Below are 20,791 nucleotides of genomic sequence, written 5' to 3'. Positions count from 1 at the left end.
ACAGGGCAGTGGAAAACTCCAAAGCCAAGGTTTTTTATTACTGGTCAAAAGGTGCTTGCTAACAAAACAGTGTTGGGGAGAGGTACATTCCACAGCTCTGTGGGAGCCCCAGTGGGGCCATCCTGCCCCACCCCGCCCCGCCTCTCCAGTGGGCATCATAAGGCATTTCACACATTGGTGTTTTCACTTTTTTTTTTTATATATATATATAAAAACAAAACCAGTCCTGGAGTAGAAAGAAAAACCCTGTGATGAACTTTTAGGACTAAACTGAAATGGAAAGGATTGGAGTGTGGGATTCTGAGGGGCTGGGTCAGTGGCCATGGTGGTCCAGCCCCCCATGGTTGGCAGAAGCCGCTAGAAGGGTGCATGAGGAGAGGGAAGGGCACAGCTGACATGACGGCCAAACTCAGACAGGTGCGCCCGTCTTCATCATTTTTTCACTTTTACATACTGTAGAAATTTAAGCAAAATAGCTATTTTATATATATTTATATATCATATATATATATAAATTAGGCAAATAAAGAGTTCGGGGGCACTGAGATGGGGCACCCCTAGGGGCCTCCTAGGATGAGGAGGGATGCAAGGTCTCTGGTGCCCGGGTCACCAGCCCAGGCTGGGCCAAGGGTTTGTTCATTATTGCTGATTTGGGGCCTGGGTCTCAGGGCAGGGAGCACCTGCAGGCCCTGCCTTCCAGCCCTTCCTGGCCTCTTGGGGCTAGGGAGCCACCCAGGCTGGCTAGGGTGAGGCCAGGGACTGCTGCCCTCAAATCCACATGGGGGTTGCCATCAGTACCCCCTCCCGCATCTATGGGTGGGAGCTCCAGAAACTCTCTGTGCTCTGCTGGGCTGGGGCAGCCCCCTTCTGTTTTGGGCTCTGTGGGGCCCTGGAAGGTGGGGATGTGGGCAGCTCAGATACCATCGAGGACTTGATATGTTGAGCTACAAAATTCTCCCAACTCAAAGGGGTCTGGCTTCCTGATGTCTTAAAAATAAGGGGCTCTTGCGAGGACACTTTTGTGGCAAGAAAGCACACTTGGAAAGCTGTCTGCTAAGTGCGGTACTAAAAATATTTACTAAACATCATGGCTGGAAAGAAATGGAGATCATTTTTCTAAAAAAGTCGAAGAGGCTCCCTAGGAGGGGCCAGTTCCTCCCTGGGTTGGGGGCTGGTGATTTGCGCAGCCCATGGCCCGGGCCAGCCGGCCTGAGTTGTGGTAACTGGGGCAGGGGTTCCAGTAGGGCCCAGGTCCATAATGAAGGGGCACGGGTGACCCGGCGCACCTGGGGGCTGGAGAGAACCCAGGTCAGCCCTTCCTCCTTCCAAGGTGGGAGTCCCAAGAAAGTGTGGGGAGAAAAAAAAATAGGAAAGGAAATAGGAAGGGCTGGGAATGGGCTAGGAGAAAGACCATTCAGTACTAAATTGAGTGCATTAATGAACAGGTGGGCCAGGCTGTGCAGGCGCCTGTATTTGCTGCAAGGGTGGCGCTCAGAAGATGTTGGGGCACATGTGCCAGTCTTGCTTCTCCTTGGCCTCCCAGTAGCCGCCCTTGTACACACAAGCCATCTCCCCGGTCAGCGGGTCCAGCCTCTTCTCAAACCACAGTGGCGTGTAGGCATCCGCCTCCTTCTCTGCTGGGCAGGCACAGTGGGCTGGTGGGTGGGCTGGTGGCCTGCTCCCCCGGAATCCGTCCCCACGGGACCCCCACCCGGGCACCCCTTTCCTCCCCTCCAGGGCGCCCTTCCCGCCCGGCCTCACCTTCCTCCGAGCTGCAGCTGCTGCCCGGCCCGCAGGCCTCCAGCCGCCGGCGCCGCGACAGGCGCTGCTTCTCCTCCAGCCGCTGCTTCTCGGTATTGGCCTCGTCCCAACGGCCCTTCTCCATCAGCCGCTGGTCGGGCCGCAGGCGGCTGTCGGTGGGCGCTACGCCCTCCTCGTGCTCGTTGAGGGTCAGGGCCAGCTCTGAGAAGTAGTACATGTTCTCCGCGTTCTCCCTGTGGCGGTGGCGGTGGCTGCGGTGTGAGCCGGACCACACCTACCCGGCCGCCCTCCCCTGCCTGGCGATGTCTCCCCTCCCGGGTCGCCTCACCCTCCAGCTCCCCGCGTCCAGGACTCCCTCTGGCCTTGGGCCCACCCCATTGAGCCCACCCGGCGGAACCCAGTGGCTGCAAACAGCTGCCTTCTGCTCCCCACACCTCCCGTGCTCACATGGCCAACCTGCCGCTGTTTTGCCACATTAGACTTATCTGGGAATTGCCTAGCTTAGTAGTTCTCGGCTTTTCTTCTTTTTCTATTTTTTTTTTTTCTTTTTTGAGACAGTTTCACTCTTGTTGCCCAGGCTGGAGTGCCTGGCTTTTTTAAGACAGGGTCTCTGCTGGGCACGGTGGCTCACACCTATAATCCCAGCGCTTTGGGAGGCTGAGGCCTGTGGATCACGAGGCCAGGAGTTCGAGACCAGCCTGGCCAACATAGTGAAACCCCGTTTCTACTAAAAATTAGCTGGGCGTGGTGGCAGGCACCTGTAATCCCAGGTAATCTACTCAGGAGGCTGAGCCGGGAGAATTGCTTGAACCCCGGGAGGCTGAGGTTGCGGTGAGCCGAGATCACGCCATTGCACTCCAGCCTGGGCGACAGTTCGAGGCTCCGTCTAAAAAAAAAAAAAAAAAAAAAAGACGGGTCTCGCTCTGTGGCCCAGGCTGGAGTGAAGTGGCCTGATGCTCCGCTCACTGCAACCTCCGCCTCCTGGGTTCAAGCAACTCTCCCGCCTTAGCCTCCTGAGTAGCTGGGATTTCAGGGCATGCCCCCACACCCAGCTAATTTTATTGTATTTTTAGTAGAGATGGGGTTTTGTCATGTTGGCCAGGCTGGTATTGAACCCCTGACCTCAATTGGTCTGCCTATCTTGGCCTCCCAGAGTGTTGGGATTACAGGCATCAGCTACCGTGCCCAGCCCTTATGGGGATTTTTGTAGTCATTTTTTTCTAGTATAATTGCCTTGGAGTCAGACAATATACTTGGCATAATTTCAGTCCTTTGAAATTTGTTTTATGGCCCAGTATATGGGCAGTTTTTGCACACGTTCCATGTGATTGAAGAGAACAGTTGCTGAGTGCAAGGTTGTATAACTGTCCAGCAGGCCTTGTTCATACTTTCTCTACTTGGGTTGTAGTTAGTTCATCTTTCCTAATGTATATATATATATTTTAATTATGTAAGCGTTTCTTTTGTTGAAAAGATCCTTCACAAAATACCATATCCATAGATTTACTTTCTGTCATATAGCTGAATGTGTTGTGTTTGGAATTCCATTCTTACATTTAAAAATCAACTGGATTGCCCAGAAGTTTAGATGCATTTGTTTTGTTTCTTTATCTTATCCATGTTGAAGATGTAAGTAGATGATCTGAAAGCATCAGGTTTGATTACACCACATAATGCATGTCTTTCTTAAGTATTGGTGTTACAGAAATGGTTCTTAGAAGCAGAGAAGCTGACAGGTGGAAGGAAGGAGAGAGGGTTCTGTGGATTGCTGAGGGCTTGTAACAAAGAGACAGTAGTAGGAGAAGCCAAGAATGACAGCTGGTGACCAATTACTAAGCACACTACACTGGGCGCCCCAGGCCACCCTGCCATCACCCGGCAAGGGTCTCTTTCCTAGGCCCTTGCTACCAGCCACCCCCCAACTGCTCCCAAAGGGAAGACTGGGATTTGGGTACTGAAGGATTTTTCATCTGTTCACATGCGGGCGTTCAAGCTCAAAAGCCTAACCCCTACCACTCCCAGGTAAGTGCTGAACCCTGCACATGGGAACAATCAAGTGTGTCCCCAAGATGCAGCCTCAGACCTAGACAGCTGCAGTCCTATACAGTCATCTGAAGGTTCCTGACAGCTCTGCACAGTACAATTTCATTTATCAAGGGAAATGAGTAAAGTGCCAGATTCTAGACCCATTTTGGCTATGAATTGAAGGGGAGGTGGGAAGCACAGTATCTCATTATGTTGCCTATACTAGGAACAGATAAACACAAACACACAGGCAACAGGGATTTGGGGAAACACCGTGTCAGCGCTGCAGTCAGCCAAGCGCAGTGCCGGCACTGTCCCCCAACCCTCAAAGTGCCTTGGCCCAGGATAAAAGAAACCCACTGGCCATTCACTGCAGCTGGCCAGAGGGGGGATGAAAGGAGTGAACTAGTTGGGACACAGCCTCGAAAAAGCAGTAACAAAAACACGTGAACGCATACGAACATTCACTGTATCTTCTCCATGGACTCCCTACTGCTATTCCACGGTCTCCGCTTTCAGCTCTCGTTGTTTCTGGTGTGAGCCTATCCCTTTGGACAGTCCACTTTGGGAGGGGGTCGTGGAGCCAGGGCTCCCTCTCAATAGGAATGGAAAGGACCCTGCAAGGATCAACAGCTATTTTTATCCTAGTTGTGAAAACAATGTGCCTCCAATTCTCTATGTCCATCACAGTGGAATACCAACAAGGTGCAGTTCAGTCTGTCAGTGACTTCTGGTTTTTCTTGGAAGCCAACGCAATACAGAACTCAACATGCAGGTCAGAAGAGAAACACTGAGGAAGTGAAAGGAAACACCTGGAGTCAGGCCAATGTCTAAAGTAAAAAGAGAAAGCAAAGGAGAAAAATGATGCAGCACCATAGCCCAAACGACTCCCCCACATGGCCACCTCTGATCCTCCCGAGAACCCCACGTGCTGCTAGGAAAACAAGGAGCTGGGCGGAAAAGGACAGAAGAAAAATGGGGAAGCAGTGGTAGAAAGAAAAAAACGCACAAACAGGCACTAGATAGATACAGCAAAGCCCAGAATGTACTAAAAACCACTTGTTAACAGCTGGCATGCACTCAACAAGCTGTGTTTCCACTGTGAGGAGGCCAGTGGCAGGCGCGGGAATGGAAGCTGCAGGAACACGGCCCAGGGGCTCACCAGGCTGTGGTCCTGCTCCAACCCCCCATGTCCCATTCCCTTCCAACCACAGGCTCATTCTTGCTCCTTGTGAACGAATTCCACTCTGGGTCTGGCACTCCTGAAGATAGCAGAGTTGGGATTGGCTACTTGATTGAGGGGCGTCACAACCGTTCGAGGTTTAAGCTGGAGTCATGGTCTTTGTGCTCTTCCCTCCTCTCTCGGTTCTTTGAAATCCATGTTGTATTGGTGGAGGGGAGGACCATCTCTGAAGTGGCTGCCCACTGGGGGGCCTGTTTGCCAGTCACCTGGGTGACTACCTCTCCTGCCTCCTAAGAAGTCATCCCTGAAGCCTTGTCATCTGGTACACCTTTTCTGAATCCAAAGCCACCTTTATCTTGTTTTCTGCCTTCTGCAATGTCCACATTAAGTGACTGATTGCCCAACGGTACACCATTGTATGTCAAGCTTCCTTAAGGGAATCCACTTCATCGAATTGTATACAGCAGAATCCTTTAAATTTATCTGTATCTTTGTCTCTGACTACCCGTACACTCTTTATGCTGAGATCCTTAAAGATAGCATCTATGTCACCCTGAACCATATTAAAAGGTTGATTTCCTACGTATGCTGTGTGGGGGGCTCTCTGAGCGACCCCTTCTGGCTACGGGAACCATAGCCACCAGTACTGCCGTGGGACCCTCTGCTTTTTTTTTTTTTTTTTTTTTGCTTATTATATGCTAAGATTTACCTATATTGCTTCATGTTACTGGGGTTTAGTTTTAGCTACTGTATATATTCCTTCATGCGAATGTACCACAGTTATTCATTCAATAAATTTGTGTTGTTTCCAAGTTTTTGTTATTGGAATACTCTCATGCATAAGTCCTGTTGTACATTTGCAAGAATTTCTCTTGAGTATATTTTTACAAGTAGAATTACTGGGTTATGACTATGTGATTGTTCATCTTTTTTTGTGGGGGGACGGAATTTCACTCTTGTCATCCAGGCCAGAGTGCAGTGGCACCATCTCGGATCACTGCAACCTCCACCTCCCAGGTTCAAGCAATTTTCCTGCTTCAGCTTTCTGAGTAGCTGGGATTACAGGTGTGTGCCACCACGCCTAGCTAATTTTTATATTTTTAGTAGAGACAGGGTTTCACCAGGTTGGCCAGGCTGGTCTCAAACTCCTGACCTCAGGTTTTCCACCCACCTTGGCCTCCCAAAGTGCTGGGATTACAGGCGTAAGCCACCACGCCTGGTGGAAAGCCAAACTGTTTTTCCGAGTGTTGCATCAATTTACAACTTTTGCCAGCAGCAATGTATCAGAGATATTGCAGCTCTACAGCTTCTTCAACATACATGGTTTTTATATGATGACTGGCCATATATGTTTTTTCTGCAAAATTCTTGTTCATGACTCTTGCACATTTTCCCATTATTTTTACATTAATTGTTGATTAGAAGTTCTTTATGTGGGCTGGGCGTGGTGGCTCTTGCCTGTAATCCCAGCACTTTGGGAGGCAAAGGCAGGCAGATCACCTGAGGTCAGGAATTTGAGACCAGCCTGGCCAACATGTCAAAACCCCATCTCTACTAAAAATACAAAAATTAGTCAGGTGTGGTGGCGCACACCTGTAATCCCAGCTCCTTAGGAGGCTGAGGCAGGAGAATCGCTTGAACCTGGGAGGCGGAGGTTGCAATGAGTTGAGATCACACCACTGCACTCCAGGCTGGGCAACAGAGTGAGACTCCATCTCAAAAAAAAAGTTATTTATGTGATCTTTTTAAAATTTTTATTTTTAACTGTGATAAAATACTCTGTATTCTTGATAATAATCCTCTGTCAAGTGTAGGTAGATATTATGATTACCTTCTCCAAGTTTGTTTATGCATTGTCTTTTCACTTTCTTTAAATTGCCTTTTAGTGAGTAAAAGTTCTCGATGAACAAAAGTATTTTAATATCGTCAAATATATGAATGCTTGTGTCTTAATATTTCCTTAGGGTCTAAGAGATATTTATCCTTTTCAACTTATTAAGTCATTGTTTATAGTAAGTCAAACTTAATATTATTGTAAGGCCATTATTTGGAGTTGATTTTCTTTATAATGTGAGGGAGGGATTAAGTGCATCTTTTTCCTTAGAGATTCATTTGGTGAGCCATTCCATCTTCCCACGAGATCTGATATGCCACCTTTGTCATATATCAGAGGTACATATATCCATGGGTCTGTTTCTGGGCTCACTATTCTGTTCCATTAGAGTTTCAAAATAAAAATCCTGGTATCTAGTAGGGTAAATCCTCTCTGGTCTTCTTCAGAAATGTCTTGGCCCTTTATTCCTCAATATAAATTTAAAAATTCTAATATCAAGTTCCATGAAGGTCCCTATTGGGGTTTTGATTTACTGATTTTTTAAATCATGATATCTTTACAATACTTTCTATCCATGAACATTATATCTTTCTCCATTTATTTAGCTCTTCTTTGGTATCTCTTATTAAAGCTTTATAATGTTCTCTATAGAGGTCTAGATTGTAAGATTTATTACAAGGTCCTTGATGTTATATGCCGTTAATTGTTTTTTTTTTTTTTTTTTTTTTTGAGATGGAGTTTCACTCTTGTTGCCCAGGCTGGAGTGCAATGGCGTGATCTTGGCTCACCACAACCTTTGCCTCCTGGGTTCAAGTGATTCTCCTGCCTCAGCCTCTGAAGTAGCTGGGATTACAGGCATGCACTGCCACGCCTGACTAATTTTGTATTTTTAGTGGAGATGGGGTTTCTCCATGTTGGTCAGGCTGGTCTCAAACTCCCGACCTCAGGTGATCTGCCTGCCTTGGCTTCCCAAAGTGCTGGGATTACAGGCATGAGCCACTGCGCCCGGCCTTGGTGTCTTATCTTAAATTGCATTTTTCTAGTTGTTTGCTGAAATGCAACTGGCTTTTGTATATTAATCTTGTATCTAGGCACCTAAAATGCTTTTTCTGAATCTATTGAAATCTGTTAATATGATTACTCTATGGATTTTCTAATATAAAATCATTCTATATACCCAGGATAAATTCAACCTGATTATAGGATGCTATCTTTTTTATACACTGTTGGATTGGATTTTCTGATATCTTGTTTTGGATTTTTGCTTATATATTTATTAATATAAGTGAAATAGGGTAGAACTTTTATTTTCCTTCTGCTAGTTTAGCCTAATTTGGTATGAGGGTTATCCTGGCCTCACAGTATAGGAGAGGTGAATATTTCCTTTTTCTATGATCTGGAACACTATATGAAATTGGAATAATATGTTTCTGAAAAAATTGGGAGAATTCATCTGTAAAATTATCTGGGTCTTGTGTTTTCCTTACGGTAATTTTTAAACTATTGCTTCAGTTAATTTATTATAGGACTATTCATGTTTTCAATTTCTTCTAGAGTCAGTTCTTTTTCTTTTTCTTTTTTTTTTTTTTTTTTTTTGAGACAGGGTCTGCTTTGTCACCCAGGCTGGTATGCAATAGTAGTCATGGCTCACTGCAGCCTCGACTTCCTGGGCTCAAGTAACCCTCCTGCCTCAGCCTCCTGAGTAGCTGGGACTACAGGTGTGTACCACCACACATGGCTAATTAAAAAAACTTTTTTTTTGTAGAGACAGGGTCATGCTGTTGCCCAGGTTGGTCTTGAACTCATGGGCTTAAGCAATCCAACTGCCTTGGCTTTCCAAAGTGCTGAGATTATAGGCATTAGGCATGAGCCACTGTACCCAGCTAGAGTTAGTTCTTGTTATATTTTTCTAAGAATTTGTCCCTCCAATCTAAGTTTTAATTATGTCTTTATACTTTATATGTCACATTAAACCTTTTTCATTAATATTTGTTTCTATCTTGATCAGTCTTGTCAGTTTTCTATTTTGACAGTTTTTTTGTGCCTCAAAGAATCAACTTTTGGCTTGGTTTTTTTAATTGATTTCTGCTTTTATTATTATTATTATTATTAATATAAAGATGGTATCTTGCCATATTGCCCAGGCTGGTCTCAAATTCTTCAACTCAAGCAATCCTCCCACCTCAGCCTTCCAAAGTGCTGGGATAATAGGGTTTGGCTGTGTTCCTACCCAAATCTCATCTCAAATGGTAATCCCTACATGTCAGGGGAGGGACCTGGTGGGAGGTGATTGGACCATGGGGGTGGTTTCCCCCATGCTATTCTTGTGATAGTGAGTGAGTTCTCACTAGATCTGATGGTTTTGTAAGTGGCTGTTTCCCCTACTCTCTGTTCTTTTCCTGCTGCCTTGTGAAGAAGGTACTTGCTTCTCCTTCGCCTTACGCCATGATTGAGTTTCCTGAGGCTTCCGCAATCAGGCAGAACTGTGAGTTAATTAAACCTTTTCTCCTTTATAAATTACCCAGTCTCTGGTGGTATCTTTATAGCAGTGTGAAAATGGAATAATACAGGAGATTATAGGCATGAACCACCACGTCTAGCCAAAATTATTATTTTTTGAGACAGGGTCTTGCTCTGTCACACAGGCTGGAGTGCAGTGGTGTGTTCACAACTCACTGCAGCCTCGACCTCCTGGGCTCAAGTGGTCCTCCCACCTCAGTTCTCCTGAGTATCTGGGACTACAGGCATGTACCATCATGCCTGGCTAATTAAGAAAAAAAATTTTTTTTTTTGGTAGAGATGAGGTCTCACTATGTTGCACAGGCTTTTGCTCTTGCTCTTATTTTTAAAGTATATTTTCTTCTTTCTTTGGATTTCTATGTTGAACTTTCTCTAATATTAGAATTGAAACTCAGAAAGGAGAAAGCCTCAACATTAAATGATTTAAGGCAATATATTTCCTTTGAAGCATTGCTTTTGTTGCATACAGCCAGTTTAAATATCTTTTTTTTTTTTTTTTTCCTGAGACAGAGTCTCACTCTGTCACCCAGCCTAGAGTACAGTGGCACGATCTCAGCTCACTGCCACCTCTGCCTTCCAGGTTCAAGCGATTCTCTTACCTCAGCCTCCCAAGTAGCTGGGATTACAAACACGTGCCACCACGCTTGGCTAATTTTTGTATTTTTAGTAGAAACAGGGTTTCACCATGTTGGCCAGGCTGGTCTCGAACTCCTGACCTCAGGTGATCCCCCCCCACCTCGGGCTCCCGAAGTGCAGGGATTACAGGCGTTGAGTCACCATGCCCGGCCAAATATCTTTTATATCATTCAGTTCTACATATTTTGCATTTTTCATTCTAATTTATTTTGCCTATGAGTTATTTAGCAACTTAATTTTTTTCCCAAATATTTGGGATTTTTTGGTCATTTTGTTTGTAACTTCTATCTTAATTGTCTTATAGATTGTGGTCTGTATGCTACACTCGGTAAATCTGTGAGGCTTCCATTAGGGTTTAGTACACAATCAGTTTTTGCATACGTTCCGTGTATACTTGAGAAAAAATATGTTCTCAGAGTTGCATCCAGGAGTCTGTAATAGCATATATTGTTTTGATCTCCATATACTTGCTGGATTGTTTTTTATTGTTTCCATTTGACCATCAACAAGTGAAAGAGATGTACAGAAACTTCCTAATTTCCTACTGTGGTGCTGGATTTATCAATTTCTTCCTTAAGTATCAATATGTACTTTGTATATTTTTGAGGAATTATGTGCATAATGTTTGAAACTATTATATCTTTTTGGTTAACTCAACCTTTTATTATTATAGCAACTTTCCCTTCCTTAATAATGCTTTTTTCCTAAAGTCTATTTTACCTGATATTAATGTAGCTATTATAGCTTTTTGTTAGTATTTTCATGATATGTGTCTTTTAATTTCAACTTTTATATACCTTTATATTTTGGGAATCTCTTAGAAGGTCCGGGTATCTGGATTTTAACACATCCAATTAGGCCAGGGATGGTGGCTTGTGCCTGTAATCCCAGCACTTTGAGAGGCTGAGGCTGGAGGATCACTTGAGGCCAGGAGTTTGCGATCAGACAGCAACATAGTGACACCCTCTCTCTACAAAAAAATTTTAAAAATTAGCCAGGCATGGCGGTGCATGCCTGTAGTCCTAGCTATTCAGGAGTGTGAGGTTGGAGGATCACTTGAACCTGGGTGTTTGAGGCTGCAGTGAGCTCTGATTGTGCCGCTGGATACCAGCCTGGGTAACAGAGCGAGACTCTGTCTCTTAAAAAAAAAAATCCAGTTTGTCAGTAGTTTGCTTTTTAACTGGTGAGTTTCATCTATTTATATTTATTATAATCATTGATAATGCTTGGGCCTATTGCTATCATGTTAATTTATAGTTTTTGTTTGTGCTACTTTTTAATTTTCTCTCACTATTTTAACAATCCTATAAATGTTTCTTCCTTCCAATAAGAACTTAGCATTTCTTCACATCCCTCAGGTCCTTCCCCTTCTCCTCAAATTCCATCATGCTAAGATTATCTAAACTTTTAAATCTGCATTATTATGAGCATGATTTCTCTTTTTCTTTAATCCTAGTAGTTGTTTTAAAAAATAACTTTTAGGCTGGGTGTGGTGGCTTACACCTGTAATCCTAGCACTTTGGGAGACTTAGGTGTGCCGATCACTTGAGGTTGGGAGTTCAAGACCAGCTTGGCCAACATGGTGAATCCCTGTCTTTACTAAAAATACAAAAATTAGGCGGGCGTGGTAGCATGCCCCTGTAATCTCAGCTACTCGGAAGACTGAGGCAGGAGAATCGCTTGAACCTCGCTTGAACCTGGGAGGCAGAGGTTGCAGTGAGCCAAGATCATGCCACTGCATTCTAGCCTGGGTGACAGAGTGAGACTCCATCTCAAAACAAACAACAACTAAAAAACAAACAAAACCCCTTTATTCATCTGTTGTGACATCCTTGCTCCCCCCATCCTCCCCTTTAAAGTACTGTGTCCAATACTGTTTCATTTTTTTTTTCCTCCCAGGCTAGACTGCAGTGGCACAATTTCGGCTCACTGCAACTTCTGCCTCCCTGGTTCAAGTGATTCTCATGCCTCAGCCTCTCGAGTAGCTGGGATTACAGGCGTGTGCCACCATGCCTGGCTAATTTTTGTATTTTTTGTAGAGATGGGGTTTCACCATGTTGGCCAGGGTAGTCTTGAACTCCTAACCTCAAGTGATCTGCTTGCCTTGGCCTCCCAAAGTGTTGGGATTACAGGCGTGAGCCACCACACCTGGCCCAATACTGTTTTCATTGTGGGTTTTTGTGTGGCAAAACTTCTGAGGCTGCATGCCTAAGGATATGGCCCCATATGTGAATGACAGTTTGACTAGATAGAAAATTCTACTTTCTAATTTTGTAACTTAGAAAATATTAATCCAGTGTTGGTTGTTGAAAAATCTGATGTCTAATTCTTTATTCTTGACTAAAATCTTTTGCTCCTCCCTGGAAGCTATTAGAATTTTTTCTTCGGTCTTCATTTTGACTATAGCATGATCTAGATGAACATTTTTCTTTATTTCTTGTCTTTAGCACGCTATAGGCCCTTTCAGTACAGGGTCTTTCATCTCTTTGCTTTTACTTTGGGAAATTTATCTTCATTATATCTCCCTCTTTGGTTTTTTTTTTTTCTTCTTCTTTCCTTCTGGGATTCCAGCTAAACGGATTATTTTAGCGGTTACCCTAGGACTCGCAATAAACATACTTCATACACTCAGAAGCGAATGTGCATCTTGATCCTCTTCCAGGGCAGCATGGCGGCGGGGAGGGGGGCCTTTGAGCAGTTTCCCTCCCTTCATTCCTCTTCTTACTGTGCAGCCACATTCTAAAATGTTATACCCCACGTTATTCTTGTTTATTCAGCTTTAATTTAGGTGCACAGTATCTGTTATTCTCAGATCTTCCCTCTGGGGTCAGTTTCCTCCTGCCTGAGGTATATCCTTTTGTACAGGTCTGCTGGTGACAAACTAAGCTTTTTGTTTGCCTGAAAATGCCTTGATTTCACCTTCATTCTTTAAAGATGGTCTCCCTGGGTGTATAATTCTAGGCTGGCAGTGCATCTTTCAGCTCACGGAAGGTATCACTTGACTGTCTTCAAGCTCCCATTTCTGTTGATAAGGGGACAGCTCCTCGGAAAGTGATGTCTTTTTAAAATCTGGCTGCTTAATAGTTTCTCTCTGATTTAGTTTCACTGCATAGATTTAGGTGCAGGAATTTCTTCGTTATTTTTTCTTCAGGTACAGTCCCTCTTTCCTTTTGGGACTCTCACTAGAAGTGGGCCAAACCCTGCTCTCAATCTTGCTGAGCAAGCTTACAGAAATGCAGATTCCATTGCAGGAGGTGTGACGGGAGACTGCACTCAAACTCGCTCCCAGGAGAGGCCAGGGAGCCTGCTCCAGGGACTTCACTCTGTCTTCTCCCTGTAGCTTCCTGTCTTTTCTGGGTTTTGTCTCTTTAAATGAAGTTGTATCACTTCTTCTGACCTGCGTTCAGGTGATAGATTCTAGGTACTAAACCATTCCATAGGGTTCTCAATGTCAGTCATTTTTTTTTTTCCTTTGTCGAATTTCTATTTGTTCTCTTTGGACTTTCCTATGCCACATTTTATAGTTTTCTATTTCCTGTGGTTATTTTCAAGTATGTTTTTTATTTCTTGTAGGGAGGAACAGGGAGGGGCTCTGTCCTATCACCTCGCTTAAAGTCTGTGCATAGTGTTTGGTGTCTGCCTTCACACTGGGATGTCGGCTGCATAATACTGTTCTCTGCCCATGTGTGGACTGAACCCTCCCGACCTCCTGTGCCTGTCAGTTGCTTTCTGTCCACTGTCCTCCTTCCCTCTCCTTTGACCTCTGTCCTGTGCCTGTGGCGGGGCCCCTGCCAGCCCTACTCACGGCAGCGGGTACTTCTTCCACAGCAGCTTGGCTGACAGGGTCTGGTACACTGTCTTCTGCTTCCCGTCAGAGCTGGGGCTGCTGGGACTGCTATGCACGACCTTGGAGCACTCCATTTGTTCATCCCACGAGCCGGAGAGCACGTAATGGGCCTTGCCCTGGCTGTCACTCACCACTCCTGTCACCTGTGGACATTGGCAGGACCAGCGTAGGTGCACACCTCTGCCCTGGGCCCCCTGGGGTGCTTAGAGGTGGCTGGTCCTGCTTACCTTCCGCGCTGCCTCTTTGGAGAAGTAGCTGTAGGGCAGGAACTTCAGCTGGCACCGGTCATTGGTCTTATGGTTCACAATCTCGATGTCCCCTGACTGGCAAAGGAGGGCAGTGGTCAGCGGCCAGCCCCCGGGCCATGCACCTCCTCCCCAAGGGCGCCCCTGACCTGGTCGATCCAGAGCTTGCCCACGATGATGTTGTGCACAGTTGAGGTGCTCTTCCTCCACACGTAGTGATTCCCACTGGCCTGGAATTCTAAGTGGATGGCACCTGGGGGCAGGGGACAGGTCAGAGGTCATGCCCCCCATGCAGGGGTCTGGCCAGTCTGCCCTTAGGCCTGGTGTCTTGAGAACCAGGCTGGGGGGTTGGAGAGGCAGGCCTACAGGGAGGTCTCCCTTGAAGCCCCCAGCTGGCTTTTACATCGCCAGAATCCTCCCTCTTAGGCAGAATGTCTCTCTGTCCCAGGAAGGCACCGGGCCCCAGCTCACCTAGCGGCATGATGGAGATGTATTTTCCCCGGAACTTGCTGGAGATGGTGATCTCCTGCCAGAGGCTCCAGCCATGCTTGGAGAACACGTAGTGCGCAGCTGAGGGGGGGTGGTGGCTCACCTGAGACCAGACCCATAGGATGTGAGCATCTGCCAGACATGAGCCCAGGTTCCACCTCCCCCAGCCAGGGAGGGACAGCTTGCCCTGTCTCAGCAGGCACAGCTCTGTGGCCATAGGAGCAGTCCTGGCTGTTCCTCAGGTGGCCATGGACCCAAGGCAGGCCCCCAGGAAGGCACTGCCTTGAGCAGAAAAGCATCGGGTACTGTCCTGAGCCTCTCAGTACCTGGCTCCTGGGCTGTGAAATAGGGGTGATGGCGGACCTCATGCCTCAAAGACATGCCTGTGACAGGTGCACTGAGGGCTGATAAAGGGTGTCACACTGTGCCGAGGCTTCCCTGTCCACTTCTCATCTAATCCTCCCCACACGCCAGGTGCAGCTGCTGTGCCATGTTATACCAAGAGGGCCCAGACAGGCAGAGTGATTTTAGCCAAGGGGCAGTCGGGCCCTGCCCCTGGCCTCCAGCTTCCCCTGGACATCTCCCCTCAGACAGGCAGAGCCCAACCAGGGCAGAGCTGGGCTCCCGCTGCCCCCAGTGTGCCTCGCCTAACTTCCTGTCTCCGAAAGAGGTGCCCACTTGCTTTCTATGCCCCAGGAGTGCAGGCCCAGCTGCGAACCATCCCGGGAAATGAGTTAGCTGGCCCTGAGACTCAGCTGATCCCTCCCCAAGGAGCCCGTGGGAAGCTCAGCCTCCTCCTCGCCTACACCTCAGCATCCTGCCCTTCCAGCTGCTCACACCAAACGCTCTGCAGCCTCTCTGGCCCTCCTCATGCTCCTCCACTAACCCTGAGCAAACCCTGCCTGCCCTTCAAATCACATCCAGCATCTGCCCCCTCCGCTCCCACCTCCACCTCCCCAGGCCTCCCTGTGGGCCACTTCCTCCATCGCAGCAGAGGGTTCCTCTGGCAGGTCAGGAGGCAGGCCCCACCCCAGGTGCACCACCCTCCAGCTGCTGCTTTTTCACCCTCCTTTCCTTTCCTCCCCTCACTCTCTGCATCAGCAAAGCGGCTCCCTGACCACCCCCTTTCTAAAAGAGCTGGAAGCAGCCACAGTATCCGCCTTGCTTTCCCAGCCCCATGAGAACCAGAGCCGTGTCTGTTCACTTCCCAGCTGAAACCTCCATGGCTGAGCAGCACCTGGCATGTCGAGGGCACCTAATGTCTGCTAAGTAGTGAAATACATTCACTCCAGGGTTCAGGCCAAGGACACGAGATCACCCTGACTGCCCCCTAACCCCATATCCAAAGCGTCGGCAAACCAGCTGTCTCATCCTTCAAAAGCTGCCTGTGTTCTGGCCTCCCCCTTCCCCCAGGTCTGGCCACCACACCCCTGCGTGGGTTACTGCAGCCACCTCCTAACAGGGCCTTGCAGCAGCTGCAGCCTCCTCAACTAGCACCAGGATCTGTGAATGGCCAGCATCCCACGCTCACGCCAGGAGCCAGGGGCAACGCCAGCACCAACAGAATCACCTCGTTTCCAACCAGGATGCCTAGGTTCAGCATGGGGCTGCCACTGCTGAGGCTCCTGGGCCTGGGTCTTGGCGTGTCTCTGTGGGGAAGGGGTGTTGGGGACAGGCTGCTGTCACGGGCCGGGGCAGAGTCCATCCCGCTACACCCAGGCTCCTCCTGCCAGCCGCCTTCAGCTCGGTAGTGACCCCATGCTCCTCCCCAGCAGTGCCCACAGATGCCCCTCCACCTCTGCTCCACAACACCCTGGACTGGAGCTTATCCTCCCCTTCCCTGCAACCAGGCCTGACCCTGTCCTCACCAGGCTGAGTTCTCATGCCCCTTCCCATCTCCAGGAGGCCCTGTGCCTACCCCTGCCATGGGAGGCCCTGCTCCCCGGCTGGGCCTCAGCTTGATGGCCCCTTGGGTATGGGCAGTCAGGGTCAGAGGCTGCATCCTATTTGTCACCTTGGGCCTGGCAGGAACAGCTTGGCCAGAGTGTGGGTGGGCGCCACCCAGTGCCAGCCTAGCCCGCTCACCTGCTCACAGAGGGAGCGCAGGCCCATGTCGTCGAGGCGGTCCAGCTCGAAGGTCTCCCCCAGCATGGGGTTGAAGGGCTTGGCGATGCGGTGCACCGTGGTGGAGTAGGAGGACACAGAGAAGGCGGCCACCAGGCACATCTGCTCCACTGAGCTGGTGCAGTGCACCGCCTTGTCCAGCAGGTGGTGGTACTCCAGGTCCTCCGTCAGCCGCTGGAGCATGGACAGAGGCTCGTTGAAGTTCACCTGTGGGTGGACAGGTGGGCGGTCAGGCTGGGCACCAGCCCCGGCTTGGCATAGTGCCCTTGCTTTTCTCGGATGTTCAGGGACATCCCTGCTCAGACAGCACCTTCACAGTGAGGCTCCTCAGATGGCCCTGTCCAAAGTGTGGCCCCTAAGCCGTCACCTCCCTGGCCCCTCCTGTCTGTTTTCTCCACAGCCCTCCCCACTTTCTGGTCTGCTGCATCCTACACACTTTTATCATGTTCACTGTTGCTCTCCTCTGCTCGGATGGACACCCACCAAGGCCAGGGGCTCTGCCTGGCCCACTGCTGTATCTTCAGTGCAGAATCTTAGGAAGCAGTGAGTGAATGAGTGAATGAGTGAATGAGCACATGAGTCTGTGGGTGAAGGAAGTGGGTCTTCCCCATGTTCCGAGCTGTGATGGGGCCCGGCACAGGATGGGTTAGGCCCAGGGCCCCTATCTCGGTGTCACATAGGGCAGGGTCACTCTCCCCACCATGATGCCATCGGGTACGAGTCTCAGCTTCCTCGTGTTATCTTGCTCCATCCTCCCAGACACTGTAAAGAGGACACTGTGTTTCTCCCCACTCTATAGATGTGGACACAGAGGCTGGAGATGTGAAGGAACTTGTTCTGGGTCACACAGTGGAACCGTCTGGCCTAGTGGAGATGCCACTGTAGCAAGGTGGCACGAGGATCCAAGCTCTGCCCTCGGCTCACTGTGTGACCACACTGAGCCTGCATTTCCTGGGGATGGCACCAGGGATGGCTGCCAGCTGAAGGAGGGCCCACCCCTCCACACACAGCCCCATCCTGCCACTCCCCATCTACAGATCGGGACAGCTGGGACATGGTAAGGTCCTGTGAGATCCAGAGGTGCTCTGGGGCTCCCCAGGTTGCTGATCCATGCAGAGCTTCTCCCTGGCTCCTTCTGTCAGAGCCCAAAGATCCCTGTACTTTGGAAGATCGGGCAATGCCTATGTACACGATTAGATAATTAGTTACATGCTCCTCAGGTGCTGTTAAGAAAATGACACTCCAAGGCTGTGTGTACTTCACACAGGCCATTACTGCTCATCTATGCACAGGAAAGCAGCCCCAGAGGACCTGCCGGGGCTGCCCTGCCCGAGCCACCCACCGGCATGGGGATCCTGGAGAGCTCCCGGCCGATGCAGTTCTTCATGATGCTCCAGAGGTTAAGGCTGTAGTTGGGCTTGTTGGGAATGCGGACTCGCCTCTTGACTTTGGATGAACCCTTGGGCACGAGCGAGGCACCATCTAGTACCTGCCACATAAGTGGGGACCCCCCCACCATCAGCGGAGGCCAGAGCGCCCCCTTGGCTTCCAGGTCTCTGCCCTCCACCCTGAGGACTGGCACCAAGCTGGCCACTGGCACACTGCTGGTGGAAGGCCAGGATGGCGCTCCTGGACTGGGGCATGTGCCTGCCTGCTGGCCCCCAGCTCTTGGTGCTGGCCTGTCCCTCCCACCCCCTAGGTCAGAAGCTGCCTTCCGGCCCTTACAGTGCTGCCCCTCACTTACATTGTCTGCTGAGCTCCAGTCCACGGAACTTGTCCCGGTGCTACCTTCAGCTTTTCTGCAGGAAATACAAAGCGGGAGGCAAGTTACTGATGAATCCCGAGGCCTCCTTGGGACCTGGCCCATCCTCTCTCCAGACAACATCATTTTCATTGCTAGTAGATGTCCTGGTCACTGCTGTGTGTTCTGTGTGTAGAGAGGCACCGCATAACAACATTTCAATGGCGGATAGTGTATATGACAGTGGTCCCATAAGACTATCATATCGTATTTTTAATATACCTTTTCTATGTTTAGATACACAAATCCTTAACTATTGTGTCACAGTTGCCTACAATATTCAGTACAGTCACATGTTGTACAGGTTTGTAGCCCAGGAGCTATAGGCTGTGCCATATAGCCCAGCTGTGTGGGCAGGCTCTATCAGCTAGGTTTGTGTAAGTATACTCTATGAGGCTCACACAACAATGAAATCCCATCTGGAGCAAGACAGACAGATTATTGATTTTTTGAGATAGAGTCTCTCTGTTGCCCAGGCTAGAGTGCGGTGGCATGACCATGGCTCACTGCAGCCGCCACCTCCCTGGGCTCAAGCGACCCTCCCACCTCAGCCTCCCAAGTAGCTGGGACTACAGGCCTGCACCACCACGCCTGGCTAGTTTTTGTATTTTTTTTTGTAGAGACAGGGTTTCGCCATGTTGCCCAGGCTGGTCTCGAACTCTTCTATTCAAGCAATCCTCTTACCCTTGGCCTCCCAAAGTGCTGGGAGCCACTGGGCCTGGCCAAAGCAAGATTTAAAGGAAAGAAAACCCTAAGTAGACAAGTAGATAGCTGGTGAAAAGATCAGATGCAGCCTTAAACCAGGGTCGGGGAGGCTCTGCCCAGCTGCAGCCACCTTACCTGTCTTCCTTGGCCTCGGTGATCACGGTGATGAAGGATGTGGAGTCTTCCATGGCATCAAAGTACTCGGTATCTTCATCTTCCTCACTGTCCTCTCCTTTGGGAGTCAAGAAGCTTCCTAGAGACACAGGCAGAGCTTTAGTTTGTAACCTCACAAAAGGCTCATCTCACCTCCCTAAGTCCAGAGCCAAGGGCTCCTCCAGCCCCCATCTGGCCTCACTCCCCTCCTGCTTCAGTCACCCGAGCAGCCCTGATTCCCTGGGCTGCGGCCACTGTTGCTCCCTCTGCTAGAATCTTGTGCTTTCAACGCATTCACCGCACAGGGGCCTCTTTCTGGAAGCGCCCCCTCCCCGATCTCTCAACATGTGGGTCAGTCTTTCTGTGGCCCAGCTTCCCTTTCTGATGGACCGCTGTCCAGGGTCCCCATGACCCCCAACCCAAGGCTAGGTGGGTGGCCACCTGGCACCAGGATACCCCTGTCACACAGGGGACAGCTGGGCTCATTAAATTTAACTCTTGAGAATGTGAACCTAGGTGCAGAGAAACTGTTGCCAGTGGGTGATGGGCACAGGAGATACAAAACCATGAAGAGGCAGTCAAGAGTTGGACAAGCCCAGCTCACATGTGGGCACAGTCAGGGATATGCATGTGGGGGAGCAGAAGTTGTGTATGCAGAGCCAGCTGGCAGAAGGTCATGGGACAGCCCTGTCCTGGCCGCCCACTCACCCTCAGTGAAGCTCTTGGAGGGGTTGGCCGGCCGGCCAGGGGCGCTGCGGAAGGCCCGCTCGAGGCTGTTGTGCTGCTTGGCCAGCTGCTCAATGGTTTCCTCCAAGTGCACACGCTGCTCCTGCTCATACTGCAGTGCCCGCTGCCATTTCCGACTGTGTATCTCTGCTAGTTCCAGGAAGTCCCTGCAGGCCTGGGGAGGGAGGAGTGGCGGTATGAGACCCTGGCCTCTGGCAGGGGCCCATCTGTCAGAGGCATGTGAACCAGAGCAACTCCATCTTAAACAGGAGCTGGGTAAGATGAGGCTGAAACCTACTGGGCTGCATTCCCAGACAGCTAAGGCATTCTAAGTCACAGGATAAGATACAAAATACAGCACAAAATACAGGTCATAAAGACCTTGCTGATAAAATAGGTTGAAGTAAAGGAGCCAGCCAAAACCCATCAAAACCAAAATGGCGACGAGAGTGACCTCTGGTCGTCCTCACTGCTACACTCCCACCAGCGCCATGACAGTTTACAGATGCCATGGCAACATCAGGAAGTTACCCTCTATAGTCTAAAAAGGGGAGGCATGAATAATCTACCCCTTGTTTAGCATATCAGCAAGAAATAACCATAAAAATGGGCAACAAGCAGCCCTGGGGCTGCTCTGTCTATGGAGTAGCCATTCTTTTATTCCTTTACTTTCTTAATAAACTTGCTCTCACTTTGCACTGCAGACTCGCCTTGAATTCTTTCTTGTACGAGATCCAAGAAC

The 20,791-nt window shown here is 49.0% G+C and overlaps 1 protein-coding gene and 1 pseudogene across 8 annotated transcripts in view; both read right to left on the bottom strand.

Annotated features, from left to right (window-relative positions):
• Positions 1–20,791, bottom strand: part of OSBP2 (oxysterol binding protein 2) — a 215,827-nt gene continuing 195,036 nt past the window's right edge. For 2 of the 8 annotated variants that reach the window (XM_063663156.1, XM_063663154.1), the window contains 10 exons: positions 20,032–20,224; positions 19,306–19,423; positions 18,409–18,463; positions 18,007–18,153; positions 16,626–16,871; positions 14,523–14,643; positions 14,201–14,304; positions 14,034–14,129; positions 13,765–13,949; positions 1–1,994 (listed from right to left, as the gene is read on the bottom strand). In XM_063663156.1, the coding sequence (XP_063519226.1) occupies positions 1,598–1,994; positions 13,765–13,949; positions 14,034–14,129; positions 14,201–14,304; positions 14,523–14,643; positions 16,626–16,871; positions 18,007–18,153; positions 18,409–18,463; positions 19,306–19,423; positions 20,032–20,224 (1,662 nt within the window). In that variant the 3' untranslated portion in view covers positions 1–1,597. Of the gene's footprint in view, positions 1,995–2,519; positions 2,648–3,523; positions 4,617–13,764; positions 13,950–14,033; positions 14,130–14,200; positions 14,305–14,522; positions 14,644–16,625; positions 16,872–18,006; positions 18,154–18,408; positions 18,464–19,305; positions 19,424–20,031; positions 20,225–20,791 lie in introns of those variants that run through there. The other 6 variants (XM_054470340.2, XM_054470342.2, XM_054470347.2 and 3 more) reach the window with 6 other exon arrangements.
• Positions 4,671–5,810, bottom strand: LOC129023639 (eukaryotic translation initiation factor 4H-like; annotated as a pseudogene).

Source organism: Pongo pygmaeus, chromosome 23 (assembly GCF_028885625.2).
Source record: "Pongo pygmaeus isolate AG05252 chromosome 23, NHGRI_mPonPyg2-v2.0_pri, whole genome shotgun sequence".
In the NCBI taxonomy this organism is placed as follows: Eukaryota; Metazoa; Chordata; class Mammalia; order Primates; family Hominidae; genus Pongo; species Pongo pygmaeus.
The sequence above is the reverse complement of the archived record's forward strand: the minus strand, read 5'-3'. Positions and strand labels throughout refer to the sequence as shown.